Here is a 14,528-nt window from a genome sequence, read left to right as displayed (position 1 = left end):
GTTCTAGAATAAACTACCCTGGGAGAAATGACATTTACTTTATCCCTGCCCTCTATAAACCTCTGTAAGATACATGTTCTGTGTGTGTGTGTGTGTGTGTGTGTGTGTGTGTGTGTGTGTGTGTGTGTGTGTGTGTGTGTGTGTGTGTGTGTGTGTGTGTGTGTGTGTGTGTGCATAAATACACACATATATTTGAAATGTTACCCAAGTGTGCAAACATTCACACACACGTACGCACGGATGCACTATCTTTCCGGTACCTCATCTGCACCTCAGCTCTTTTGCTAAACCCTCGTAAGCCAAAGCCTCAGCAATGATGCTCAGTATTAGGATTAAGGAACGAGTTGCTTGCGGAAATGTAAGATCCAGGTACAATGACAACACTTAAAAAAAAACATTTGAGCATGTAGATGGATCGGAAAGTTTTGGAGGACCATGGACCAAAAGCTGGCAAATTGGATTAGCTTGGGAAAATAACTTGCTCATCATGGATGAGTCCTTTTCCCAAATGATAAACATCTAAAAAATAACATGTAAAAGAGTTTGGAAATCTGCAAGAATAGCATGGACCTTGTTCTGCAGTAATTATTGCAGATTAAATCTACATTTCTCATGCCTGGTGGAATGATTTGTCTTCAGTGGTGATGATCCAGGGAAGCATTTCAAAGCTACTTCAAGCCCTCTTTGCCCAAATGATGCGTCACTTTGCTGAAATCCCTCCATTCAGATTTCTTCTCTACCACGAGGCCAAAACTCCTCTGAAACACATGGAAGCTCAACTGATCACTCAGCGTCCATAGGATAACCAACATTTCAGGCCTGGCCCCCTTCCTCAGGTGTGCACAAAACATTGGTTACTCTTTGGTTTTTACGCATGATCTGCTGTGTTTCTCCCACAGATTTCTGCACTGCCCCTGCATGGTGTCAATGACTCATCAGGGTGTTCAGATCTATGGGAAAAATCAATTAACTCTCCGAGTAATAGTGAGTTCATTTTTTTTTTGGATTACGCTAAAGTTAATCATAATTCGTTGGTTGCTGGTGAGTTTGCAAAATAATTGCTATAACTAAATTGTTTATTCAAATTCATAATTAGCATTTATAATTAAGGACTTGTAGATGAAAGCACAAGGCTCAACTGCATTTGAAAAAGGTTAGAATCACAGTTAGCCTTGCTGTTGACTAATCTGCCAGCCTCCTATATCATCCCTGTGACTGCATGTTTTCCTCTGGATGTTCCAATTTACTCCCACTCTTGAAAAACATTAGGGGTTGGTAGATTAATTGGGTGCAATTGGGGTGGGGGGAGGGCGACGACAGATTTCATGGGCTGGAATTGGCTTCTACCATGTTGTAAATGAATACCTTTAAAATTGAAATTTAGGTGTCAGCATCAAGACTTTTGTCAAGTCAGGACTCTAGAGGACCTCCTCTCAGAGCAACATGTAGAGTAGTTATTTGGCCATGATTTCTTGGACTGTTATTGGTCGGCCGTGGCCACATTAGCAGCAGATCCACAATCAACAAAATATAAAAGATATAAGGGCAGCCAAACTCGGGAAATCAACCACAAACTGGAAACAGCAGTGGGTGGAAGAGCCAATGAGCCACGGGTTGGGTTGCAAAGGAACAAATCGTGCACACAACAATCGTTAAGATTTAAAGGCAGAGGCGAATCATGACTTCTAAATTTTACTTTTGTTGATAAATGGGGAGCTGAGGTGGCTTTCAGAAGACTTGGGAACTGAATTCAAAATATGAATTTAAAAACCAATGTTTTTACTTGCCTCACATGGAAAGGGACAGAAATGTTCAAATATTTTAAATTGTTTGAATTTCGATGATCTTTGACCAGCAAAATCAATGGGTCTCAAAATCTTGACTAAACACAGGGCTTGCTCATGAAGAATTAGTTGGATGAAACCGTTGACGGCAATTCCAGCTATTCGCTATCTCAATCGATTCCAACTTACCTCTTTGCAACACTGATGACAAAATTGTGAAAGGTTAAAATCTCATTGAACATGGATGATAACCATAAAAAATACTGATAACAAAAATCTCAGTTCTCCTCATTTTTATCTAAGAAAAAAGAGGTTTGAAGTTTCCTCTGCAATCTAATGAATGGGCACAAAGAACAACATGGACCTCCAACCCATCACCTACTCCTGGAAACCCCAACTTTCCTTCAAGTAGAACTCTCACCAACTCCAAGGTTGTTATTCCCGAGAATTCTTCTGTTCACCACAGTTTAACAAATTCTAAGCTGCTGTAAATGTTGACATTCACTTCTTAATTTTAATGCACCCTGCCAGCATTTGTAGTACTTTCTTTTTAGCTCTTTGGCTGTTTATCTCAAAGTTGCTGATTTATTCTTGTGTAGTTATGTTTAAATTTCTGGGAGTAACATTTCCATTGCCAACATCCATATGGAAGAGTGTAAAGCACTGATGTCAGCATGTTATAACTCCAAACTGATCAGGATTGCATGCCAACACCTGTTAATTGTGAGGATTCAGTTATGGAAATGATCGCTCAATACCTATGTAGAAATATCTCACAGTATATGTCTAATGATGGGCAGATGCTAATCCATTTTAATAATCCTGACATCACATCTGTCACAGCTGATCATGTTTGTTGTCTGGTTGCTTGGTTTTAACATTCTTGCTGTGATTCAACAATCATTATATAATTGTTCATCCAATAGTCTTGAACTGGGACTGAACTGTCTGTGCCCCTCACATCTACAGACAGGTGTCTGCGTAACCAATGTATATGTACTTATTATGCAAGATGTTGCCTATGCATATGAATTATTTGGGCAGCTGACTAGAAAAATGTTTTCCGGAAACTCAAACTGATTGAAATTTTATAATTACCAGAGCCAAGATTGCGCAGAAATAAATATTAAAACATATTGCAATCTGACTTAGATGGGAATTTGACAACAGGTTTGGAAAAGGATGGAATTATAGAACAGGACTGTCAATATCTGAAGGTAACTGAACCCTTTGATGTTCAGCACTTCAGCAGAACTGATTTGCAGTGGAGCAAAGGAAAGACATAACTTTTAAAGAAAACAATGAACAAGAGGTTGAGGCTCAGAATTCATTACCATCTTGATAAGAAGGGAAAGCAAAGCAATCAATCAGGCTGTAATTTTTATTCTCTGCAGAAAACAATTTGAAAGTTTATTTTAGGTCAATAGTAATAACAGAGATATTTGGCACCATCATAAATGGGAGACAATATCCCGCTGTCATAGAATAAATTAAAAATATATGTTTATTGAACAAAGCAAACTGACATTTTCTCAGATAGGTTATCGAAAGTAAAAACTGCAACAATCTAAATGGAATGTTGGTGATTATTTGTTTGGACTGCATTTCTGAATGAACTGGTCAAGATCCTAAAAGTTCTGCTAAAATTAACACCTTCAGTACATATGAGATTCTAACAAATTTGCTCAATCATAATCTAACCAGAGGGATCTTCCCAAATCTGATGCTTACATCAAATATACCTGTATATTTGTGATGACAAGGTAACCCAGTGTGCTGCGCGTCAAAAGAACCAAAGACTTGTTGATCCAAACCAAGGCTTTTATTAACTAAAAAATGGAGCATATCACAAGTAGGTCGACCAGTCCAGAATGACCTGGTCTGGCTAGGAGCAATCCTTTAAGACCTGCCAGTAGGTGTGGCTACACTCTCAGCCAATCACAGTCATCCTACACATATATCCTGTACATATATACATATACAGATTGGTGATAAAATCTACTATCACACCCAGTAAATCCCAAGCCTTAAAACTCATCTCACTCATTCTTTGAGGAACAGGCTTCCCAAGACAGTTGAGAGTAAAAAGATCTCACAAAAAAAAATACAATCCATAGAGATTATTTGCAAAACTTTCGCATGAACAATAAATGAGTTTCGGAAATAATAGGAGTATTTATTAGTTGGATTGAAACACTCACTCAGCTGTTGGAACTAAATGAACCAAGCAGCACTGTTCCAAAAAGAACTGTGGACACCAACCAGATGGAGACAAGAGGTGGTGGGGGTTACATGTCATCTCAAACCCTCCCCCCATCCCATTCCGATTCCCAACAGCCCTGTCCTGCCTGGCCCTTGTCAGAGTGAGGTCCAACATCCTGGAAAACATCTACTTGCATTTTGAAGCTGAAGCCTATGCTCCTGACTGGAGAAATGTCGGAGGAACTGGTGTAAAGAGGACCTGGCGGCAGAAAGGGATTTGCAAACTAGGTGGAGACTAAACATCATGGAAGCAGGCAGCAGATTGGCAGATTCCAGACAAAGGGGGAGAGCGGCACGAAAAATACAACGTGTCAGGTGGAAGAAGATGGAGTGGATGATTAGAGACCAAGGCTACCAGTGCTGGAATCTGATGAGAAGGGATATTGACAACGATAGTATCAAGAGAGAGACACGAGATGGTGGGGGCTACTTGTCATTTCCCTTCCTATTCCCAATTCTCCTTGCCCCTGTCAGAATGAGGCCCAACATTTGGGAAAATGTCGACTAGCATTTCCTCTTTTTATACCGCTATAATTTCTACCACATCAAATCTCCCCTCATTCTTCTACATATCATGAAATAAAGTCCTAACCTGTTTAACCTTTCCCTGTCATTTATTTTGTCACCTCAGCAACATCTTTCTATATCTTCTCTGCATTCTTTTAATCTTATTGATATCTTTCCTGTAAATAGGTGGCCAAAATTGCACAATATACTCCATTTTTGGCCTCACCAAAGTCTAATATAACTTCACCATAACATGCCAACGTAAACTAGATCAGTGGTTCTCAACCTTTTCCTTTCCACTCACGTTCCACTGTAATGCCTTTGGTGCTCTGTGATTGGTAAGGGATTGCTTAAGGTAGTATGTGGGTGGGAAGGGAAGGTTGAAAACCACTGCTCTAGACCCAATTGTTACTCACATATTTTGCTTGAGAAAAATTGTCATTAGCCCACTTCCTTTGGAGTTAAAAACCATGCACATTGTAGAGCTCGTCGAAAGAACCAAAGACTTGTTGATCCAAACCAAGGCTTTTATTAGCAAAAGACAGGAGCTCTTCACAGGTGGCCGACCAGTCCGGAATGATCCGACCTGGCTAGGGACACAACCCTTTAAGACCCAGACAGTAGGCGTGGCTAAGCTCTCAGCCAATCGCTGTAAGCACAGTCATTACACTCTAGATACTGTAACTATATACATTGGTGATAGGTCTGTACTATCACACACATAACGAGTCAATTAGGTAGGAATAAAACAGTGGTTTTCAACCTTTTTCTTTCCACTCACAGATCACCTTAAACAATCCCTTACTAATTACAGAGCACATATGGCAGAGGGAATACTTAAAGTGGTCTGTGAGTGGAAAGAAAAAGGTTGAGAACCACTGAACTAGAGGAACAACACCTTATTCTGCCTAGGCAGTCTAAAGCCCAATGGTGTGAATATAGAATTTCAGGTAATAAGTGCCCTCTCTCTTCGACGATATCCCTTCTGCTCCTTTCCATCCCTAGTTCTTTTTATCCACTCTCTTACCCATTCCTACCAAGCTCCCTACCTTTTCTCATCCCCCACCTCTTTGGTTCCATTCCCCTCTGCCCCCATTCCTTCATTAGATTCTTCTGCTTTTTACCCCTTCAATTCTCTCTTTATACCAGCATTCTCACCTTCCCTTCTTATCAAATTCTCACATTAGCAATCTTCTAACCCACTTAACCCTGTATATCTCATTTTCCTCCACCTGACCCTTTCAACAGCCTTGTCATTCCATCAGGTTTACCGATTCCACACATGACCCCTGTCCCAACCCTCACCCTGCCTTCCTTACACCAGCATCTTCTACATATCCCAGGTCTCAACTTAGGGCTTCGGCTGAAAACTTTCCTGTACTTCCACGGATACTGCTTGATTGGCAAACTTCCATTATGTTTAACTTCAGATATCAGCATCTACAGTCTACTAATGTTATGTTGATAGACCACCACAGGCAGAATTATCTCCTCTGTGACGGGTAGACCACTTGCAAGGTCCATCTGCCGAATAATCTGTGGGTAAAGTGACCTTAGCCTTAAACATTCTAAACCACCTTTTATTTACTTATTATTGTTAATTGTTTGGCCAATGGATATCACATGGAAGGCCAGCATTTGTTGACCATCTCTAATTGCTCTTCAGAAGGTGGTCATGACACCCCACCCGCTGGCTTTCTCCCGGGTCCAGTATTACCACAATTTTGTCATTGTGATCTAAAGCAGACTTGGACTTGAATGAGACAGAGATTAAAGTTGATAAAAGAAAACCAAAAACTTTGGGTGAATTTTTTCATGAAGTGATTAAAGTTCTAAGCTAAGAAATGAATGTATAAATCTTCGAATAAATGGGAAATAATTCAGTACAGGTAACATGGGCAGTAAATGTGCTTTTTACTCTGGAAGGGTAGATCAAAATGTTCTCTCTCATCAATAAGAATCCAGTATTTTATTAACTCTTCTGACTTGCATCCAAAAGCTCAAAGAAGGCTTTCTATTTTTACAATTATTGTAGCTGAGGCTTTGTTCCTGGAGGTGGTTCAAGGAAAAAGTTCTTCCACGCAAAGCATCCAGCTGAAACATAGATTTGCCTTAAGACTTACAGGTAAGTAGGTGCTCACTATCAATCCCACAATACCTTTTGTCAAGGTCATTGCTGAACATTTTCAAATTCCAGAACTGATTCCTGGAGGACTCTCCAAGTCACAGCTGCCTAATAAGAACAATTTTCATTGATAACTACATTATGGTTTCTATTATCTAGGCAATTAATAATCTAATTTACAATTTCATCTTGAATCTTCACCAGCCATGAATCCCTATTGAAAAAATTGAGTTATATAATATCCATAACCTTGTCCTTATCTACCAGGTCTATTATATACTCAAAGAATTCAAATCCATTTGTTAGGCATGACCTGCTTTTCAATGTTGGCTGAGATTTATTGCTTTCAGTCTCCTGGGGCCAGGGGTCACTACAGCGCAGGAATAGGACCTTTGGCCCTTCAAGTCCATGCCAAACGACTATTCTGCCTCGTCCCATTAACCTGCACCCAGGCCGTAATCCTCCATGCCCTTCCCATCCATGTGCCTATGTGCTTAGATGTCAATATTAAGTTCACATACACCAGTTCAGCTGGCAGCTCATTCCACACTCTCACCACTGTCTGCCTGAAGAGCTTCCCCACAAACATTTTACCATTCAACCTTAACCAATGTCCACAACCTCTTGACTCACCCATTCTCTGTAGAAAAAGCCTGCTCTCATTTGCTCTATCTGTACCCCTAGAATTTTGGACGCCATTTATCAAACCTTCCCTCATTCTTCTTCACTCCAGGGAATAGTGTCCAAACCTATTAAACCTTTCCCTGTCATTCATTTCCTCAGCATTTTTATAAATCTTCTCTGTAGATCTTTCCTGTAGTTTACAATTCTCCACAATTGGCCTCACTAAAGACTTCTTCAACATTACATTCCAACTCCTGTACTCAGTACTTTAATTTATGAAATCTAATGTACCAAAAGCTCTCTTTATGACCTTATCTACCTGTGATGCCACTTTCAGGGAATTATTGATTTGTTTTCCCAGAACCCGCTGTTCTACCTCATTTATCATGCCTTGATTAGTCCTCCCAAAGTACAAAAACTCACACGTGGCTCTTTTATAAAACTGTCCATTATCTTTCAGTTCTGACCCCTTCCATCTTAATTTGCCTTCAGTTTTCTGCTGCGCCTTATGAGCAAAGAGCATATAATTGTATTACTTTCGGTTGACCTCAGTTCCTCTAAATATTCCAGCAGAGCCTGGCATTTTCTCGGTCTTTGAGTTCTAAAATGCCTTAACAGTCATTTGAAAGCCAGTCAATGTTTTGAACAAAATTTATAAGCAATTCTCAGACAATTTAACTACCTGCTTGGGAATACTACTATTTTTAATGTGGGAAAACCCTTCTGTGGAACAGCTGAATCTATATTCTCCTCTGTTGAAATTCCTGCATTCAATTTAGAAAAAAAGATTTCACGAGCTGAGGAGCAAACTCTTCATATTCTCTTTTTTTATTTAATTCCTGTTCAAATTGTTAAGTTGGACCTTTGTTAATCCAAAGTTCTGCTTTCCAACCTCCCAAGCTCTATGGTTAATCTGTTATTTTCATTCCATCCAATTCCCATTGGCTCCCATTTACTCCCTGTCCATCAAAGTATCAGCGTCATCATTCTTACTCCATGACTTTGCCCATTGTCCATCCATCAAAAGCTCACATCTCCTTCAGGCAAATCATGAAAATTGTTCTAGTCTTTCAGTGTATGCCCCAAACGGATTTGCGATCATTTGCAGAACACCCGATTATTGTTCACAATACGTCCAAATTCCCCTGGGACCTCCCACTTTAATTTCCCATTTTATATCCTCTCTGTCCTCAGTTATCTGCACTGTTTCTGCAAAGTTCAAATGTGAGGTCAAGCTTATTAGAATAAGTCACATCATGTGTATAAGTGTGGGACTGAGATTAGTGTGCTGGATTAAGTGCTGAGAGGTGAAAGCCAGAAGTGTAATAGAATGATACCATTCACCCCATTAGAGACAGAAATAATTGATCTTAAAAAAAAACCCAGTGCAAGATACTTCAATTAATCTTCGTCACCATCGTATTCTGATCTCCACTGTCAGTGTGCAGACGTCTACAAGAGCTCTAAATTCCAACAATGTGGACAGCACCTCCAAACGTAGGGTGGAAAATACAGGATTTAGACAGAAGACATTCCCTTCATTCTCACTGGGTCAACAACCTGGAATTTCCTTCCTTGACCACCACAAAGAAAGCAACAATTCAAGAAGGCTGCCCTCCACCAATCCTTCGGCACATTCCAAAGTTCATGTGTGCTTAGAATTCACAACACCCCCTGTTGAGGGTCTCTTGTTCCTTTCTTACTCTCTTTTTCTTCTTTTCTTTCCTTATAGGGGATAGAAGGGGGAAGGTATAGGGGAGGGGTTCTTACCTTTTTATATCCCCCATGTATTTGTATTGAATTGAATTATTTTTCATGATGTGCTTTATTTGAGTTGTTTTAAATCTATAAATAAATTTATTAAATAAAAGTTAATAATTGCTTCCCACATCCAGCAAAATGAAATAAATATTTAGGAAAAACCAGCCATATATCTTGCTGTACAAATCACTTGAAAAAATAAGCTGCATTTTCATTTCTTAATTGAACAATCCTCTTCCGTCGTCCCGAACAATTAAGAAGTTGTTTCATTGGATCAATGGGAACCTGTGCCCGCATTCTATCAGGCATTTGTCTGCCTGTACAGGGACTATTATTTGACTAGATGGGGAAGAGATCAATGTTCTATCTAACACATTCATTTTCCAAAACAGATTTCTAAAAGCAATCAGGAAAGGAGTCTGTGCACATCATATTCGCTCAGGGAGGTCAATTGTTTCATTCTTACTGCCGTATTGAATTAAATTAAAACAACACTGACCGAAAAAAATGATTTATTTGTACAAAGAAAAAATTATGAATATAACTCCATCGCACTTTTTCATGACATTGCTTTTACCTCTTCACTCCCTCCTGGAACCAAAGGTTGAGTGCTGGCAACGCACAGCAGGAAAAGATAATTGCTGAGTCCAAATAAATCTATCAGCCTATTCGTGGCAGCACAATTAATGCAAAAGTTTTTTTTATTTCTTCAAAGTGCTCATTTTAAGACAAGCCCAAAAAAAAAAAATTATTCCAAAATCACAGTGCACAGCTAATTCTGCCCTCGGCTCAGTATCTGAAGACAAAGAGAAGACTGTATGCATCTGAGCTTGGTGAATCTTGGAATTAACGCAGTACCAACTTTGAATGGAGCTAATGACTTATTCTAACAGTACTCTAAAGTACAGCTCTCTCTTTTTAATTAGGCATGAGATCACACTCAATCTACAAAGTAATAATTAACAAACTGAGCACCTATATTGCAAGGTGTACCTTGATGAAGGGCTCAAACCTGAAACGATGGTTATGCATCTTTATCTTTAAAGTACACTGTTTGATATTCTGAGTTTCTCCAGCAATGTGTTTTTACCGATATTTTCAGATTAGAGGAGATACAACTCTCTAACTATTCACAGATAACAATAGATTGTTAACAGAGCAGAAAGCAACAGAAGACTCTTTCAAACTGCAGCACCTGGGTCGCCCTCCTGGGTACGATTACAGGGGCAAAGGTGCCGGAAACACCTTTCAAATCACAAGGAGACTGACCCACTAAATCACCAACCCAGTGGGATCCCGCCCCCGCAACAACGCGGTGAATGATCCGCCACACACTGCCGGATGTTCGGATGCTGGCTGCCCGGTGGCATCACCAGAATAAGCGGGTCGGCCATTTTCATTTACAAATCACCTGTGGACGTGACCTAGGTAAGTTTAACTGGATTTCCTGACTACCTTTGAGGTCGGTCAGGGACCCATTTGCGATCCTATGGAGTTGGCCGTGTCGAACCCTTTCAAACTGCTGCATAACTGGGGTGTGAACCGGGAAAACTGCCCAGTTAACCCCATTTTACACAGCAGTTTGAAAGGGTCCTAATGAAACAGAGTTTCAAGAAATTGAAGCATTGTAGGATCAAGGAAAGAGACTAGGAAGGAAATAATAAAATGAAAGGTCCAGTATCAAATGCAAAACAAGACTTAATGAAGGACCATAATCATATATGTTGGTTTGGTGTTGTTTAGGCAAACTCCTCTGAGGAATCAAGAAGGCAAGCTGAAAAAATGTCAACTCAATAAGGATGAAACTTTGAAACCTTGTGGTTTTGCACAGTCGTGTGTGTTTCCTCTGATCAAATCCTCCCAATTTTGTAACTTGAGTGCAAACAAGATTTTGCTCTTGTTTTCAAACAGGGCACAAGGAACAGGGGCCGACCAGGGAGAGGATGACGTGGCAGGGAGCTCATTTGCACCCTTTTCATGTAAGGCCAAATGCTTAAGTCAGAAATGTTGGATTCAGATGCATTAGTAGAATGAGAAAGCTTTTGAATTGCAGGGCTGGGTGAAGAACAGGTTCCATTTTTAATCGACTTCATCCATTGGGGTGATATGTTTCCTCCATTGTATATAGTTATGATTGACTACTGTACATATGGAGCTGGCCCACCCACAAATGACTCATACTCTATGACTCCTCCCCTGTGGTCCTGGGCCATGAAGGTCAAGCCACCTTTCCCTTGCCGCCATTCCTATCCTGGGATCTGGGCCAGCAAGGTTTCCTCAGTTTGTCTCTGGTAGTGCACTACACCTATGTCAGAAAATGCATGAAAAATCACTTGGTGTGGTCACAGTCCATCCAAGATATTGTACTGAATGGCACAAAAAAATGTCAGCTTAGCCAGAGCTGCTGTAACGACAGCGTTGCCGCTGGTGCAGATACATGGAGAGCATGGAGCAGAGACACAATGCTGCCTCAGGGACCAACCGCCCAGTCCATTGTGGCCAGCTCCATACATGCTTGGAATGACCTGTTAATGGAGCAGTCTCTAGTTTTATTTAAAATCCTGTAACCATGGGGTCTGGACCCAAGATGGTGGTGCTTCTGATTGGCAGCAGCCCACAAGGGGTTGCAGACTCCAGGGGAGCGGAGGTCACCAGAAAATGGGGAGACCATCACAACCCTCCCCACCCACCACAGTTTGAGGAGAAGCAGAAGCAGAGGAGACAATCCACGGAACAGTGATCAAAGTAGCGGACCAGTGAGGGGCTCTGCAGCTGAAGGAACCCCACAGGCAGCAGACTGCTGGTGAATCGAGGCGAGGGACCCATGGAGGGGCTGGTAGCTGCTGGTGTCTTCGGTCAAGAGACACGCTCTAGGCTGCGGACTGCTGGAGACTGGCTCAAAACTGGCTGAAGGGATATCAGGTATCGGAACCGTAATCGAGAGGGTGCCAAGAGCGCTGAGGAGTTCCAAATTGTATTAGAGGTTCGATCGGGAGCTCAGGTTACCGATGGTTTGGATTGGACTCTGTGTGCCTGAGGAGGCTGCTGGAGCACTGAAGGCCAATGCACAGACACTCAGTGACTGTGGGGGGATGGGGGTGAACTCTCTTGGCAGCACGGTTGCCAAAGTGGTTAGCGCAATGCCTTTACGGCACCAGCGATCGGGAATGGGCTTTGAAACCTGCGCTAATAGAAAGGAGTTCTATGTTCTCCCCGAGTCTATGTAGGTTTTCCCCAGGGACACCGGTTTCCTCTCACCATTCGAAATGTACCGGCAAAGGGTGTAAATTGGGATCATAGACTCGTGGGCTGAAATGGCCTGTTTCTGTACTGTATGTCTAATTTTTTTTTAAATCAAAATGTTCTTTTTCTCTGACTGTGAGAGACATTTTGAGCAGTTTCTGCTGATGGTGAATCTGTTTGCCTTGCAGCAGACAATTTTGTGTAATATGACAGTATTTATATTACATGACAATAAATAGAATCTTGAATCACGACATGGCTGACAAGAAAGAACAACTATTAAAAGTGGGGCAATGGAGGAAAGTAGTTCCGTCTTTCATTGGGATGAGCATTGGGTTTTGGAATTTAATGATATTATGGGAGCCCAGTCACCTGCCGAGGAGTCCTAACATCCTGTGTTCATTACCTGTGGATGGCCTGCATTAAATTTTTACAGTGGAAATGACGATGATTTTCCAAGATAATGAGACAAACATTGTTTTCCAAACCATTTTCAGACAAGAAACTTTACCTCTCACAGCACTTAATGCTCAATCAAAAAAAAGCAACCAACTGAGATTTCTGTCGAAGTTAGTAATTTCCTTTACTATTTTCTTCTGTACTGGATTCAGATGAATGGGAAGAGTCACAACATCTCATTTAGATCAGCAACACATCACACCTTTCAAATACCCCAATGATTCAGGCAGTTAACTTCAGTGTGATTATAATTACTGCAGAATCTGAGCTATTGGCACCTTCCATGTGGGTCATCCAATCGTTGGTAGCCCAGGATTTCCTGCCACAGCCATTCTGGTAACTCATCTCTTCCGTTCCTGACTTCCCAGTGTCTGTTTCTGAGAAAGTCCACTGGAAGCCACGTGACCCACACAGCTTGCTTGTCGACATTTCTTCCCACATTATAACGCTTCCTTCTAGTGAACAAAGAGGAGCAGGAGTGGTTGAGTGTGTCAGGCAACATCCATGGTTAGAAATGGACAGCTAATGTTTCATAAGAACACACCCAAATGCTGGAGGAACTCAGCCAGTCTTTCAGCATCCAAAGGAGACAAAGATAGATTGCTGGTATTTTGGGCCTGAGCCATTCTTCAAGGAATAAGGATTCTGTTAATGCCATCCAGTTGTAGGATGATGAGGTGTTCTTCCTCCAATTTGCAGGTGGTCAGACTGCCAGTAAATGAGACCATTGACAGACATGTCAGCAAGGGAATGGGATGGGAAATTGAAATGGGTGGCCACTGGGAGGGCCATGCTATTGAGGCGGACAGAACCAAGGTGCTGAAAGATGCAATCTCCCTGTCCGTACTCAGGAGACCACAACAGGAGCACTGGATGCGGGAGAAAATCCTTGCAAATTTACGTGGTGTTGCTTCCCTTGGAAAGATATTTGGGGCCCTGAAAGGTGGTGAGGGAGGAGGTGTGGGCACAAGAAGTGGAATGTCTCCTATGATCACAGGAATAGATGCCTAAGGTGAGGGGGGAGGGGTGTGATTGGTGGGGAAGGAGGAGTGGAAGAGTGAGTAATGGATGGAGTGGTCCCTCCATTAGTGGTGAAATTGTGTGGTGGAATTGCTGGACACAGAAGCTAATGGAGTGGGAAGTGAGGACAAGGGGAATCCTGTCCTTGTTCTATATGGGGGCGGAGGGGGCCATGGCAGATACGCAGGTAATGGAGGATATAGGCAGGTTATGGTTGAGTTCACACTTGCCTGCTTTTAGCTTATACCTTGAAGGAAGGCCCTGGCCTGAAATGTTTGTATTATGTCATAAACTCCTGTGGACTCTGTGAGACTGGCTGAGTACCTCCAGCATTTCTGCACTTTTATCTGATGGAAGTCATTCAAACTGTGAATTTCACTGTTGTTCCCTTGAATTCTGGCCTACACTGAATGCCCAAATCTTGATTGCTTGTGCATTTATTGAACAAATGGCAAAGTTACTGACAAGGAGTGATGAAGAGAGCAGAAATGTAGATAAATGAAAATAAATATATTTTATTTAAACAGTTCACCCTGTGTTTTCATCTTCTTCTTTTACTACATGTACAATCTTCATTGACTGTTTAGCTGACATCACAACCTGCACAATAACTTCTATTTAATGTAATTACCTTTCATATTACATAACACTTTTATTGTCTTATGGTAATTTAGTGTAAAAAGGTAAACATTTTATAATTGCACTTTATAAAAAAAAGTAACAAACAATTCATTGCAAAAGGG

At 41.3% G+C, this 14,528-nt stretch overlaps 1 protein-coding gene across 8 annotated transcripts in view; it reads right to left on the bottom strand.

Moving 5' to 3' along the window:
- The window catches only part of LOC138738963 (limbic system-associated membrane protein-like), a 1,544,776-nt gene that overhangs the window by 1,051,663 nt on the left and 478,585 nt on the right, over window positions 1–14,528 (bottom strand). For 6 of the 8 annotated variants that reach the window (XM_069890209.1, XM_069890208.1, XM_069890211.1 and 3 more), the window contains exon 1: window positions 13,044–13,120. The exons of the other annotated variants lie outside the window; for them this stretch is intronic. In XM_069890209.1, the coding sequence (XP_069746310.1) occupies window positions 13,044–13,110 (67 nt within the window). In that variant the 5' untranslated portion in view covers window positions 13,111–13,120. Of the gene's footprint in view, window positions 1–13,043; window positions 13,121–14,528 lie in introns of those variants that run through there. 8 annotated transcript variants of the gene reach the window in all.

The sequence above is a fragment of the Narcine bancroftii genome, chromosome 7 (genome assembly GCF_036971445.1).
Source record: "Narcine bancroftii isolate sNarBan1 chromosome 7, sNarBan1.hap1, whole genome shotgun sequence".
Lineage (NCBI taxonomy): Eukaryota > Metazoa > Chordata > Chondrichthyes > Torpediniformes > Narcinidae > Narcine > Narcine bancroftii.
Note: the sequence above shows the minus strand (reverse complement) of the source record. Positions and strands in the feature narration are given on the sequence as shown.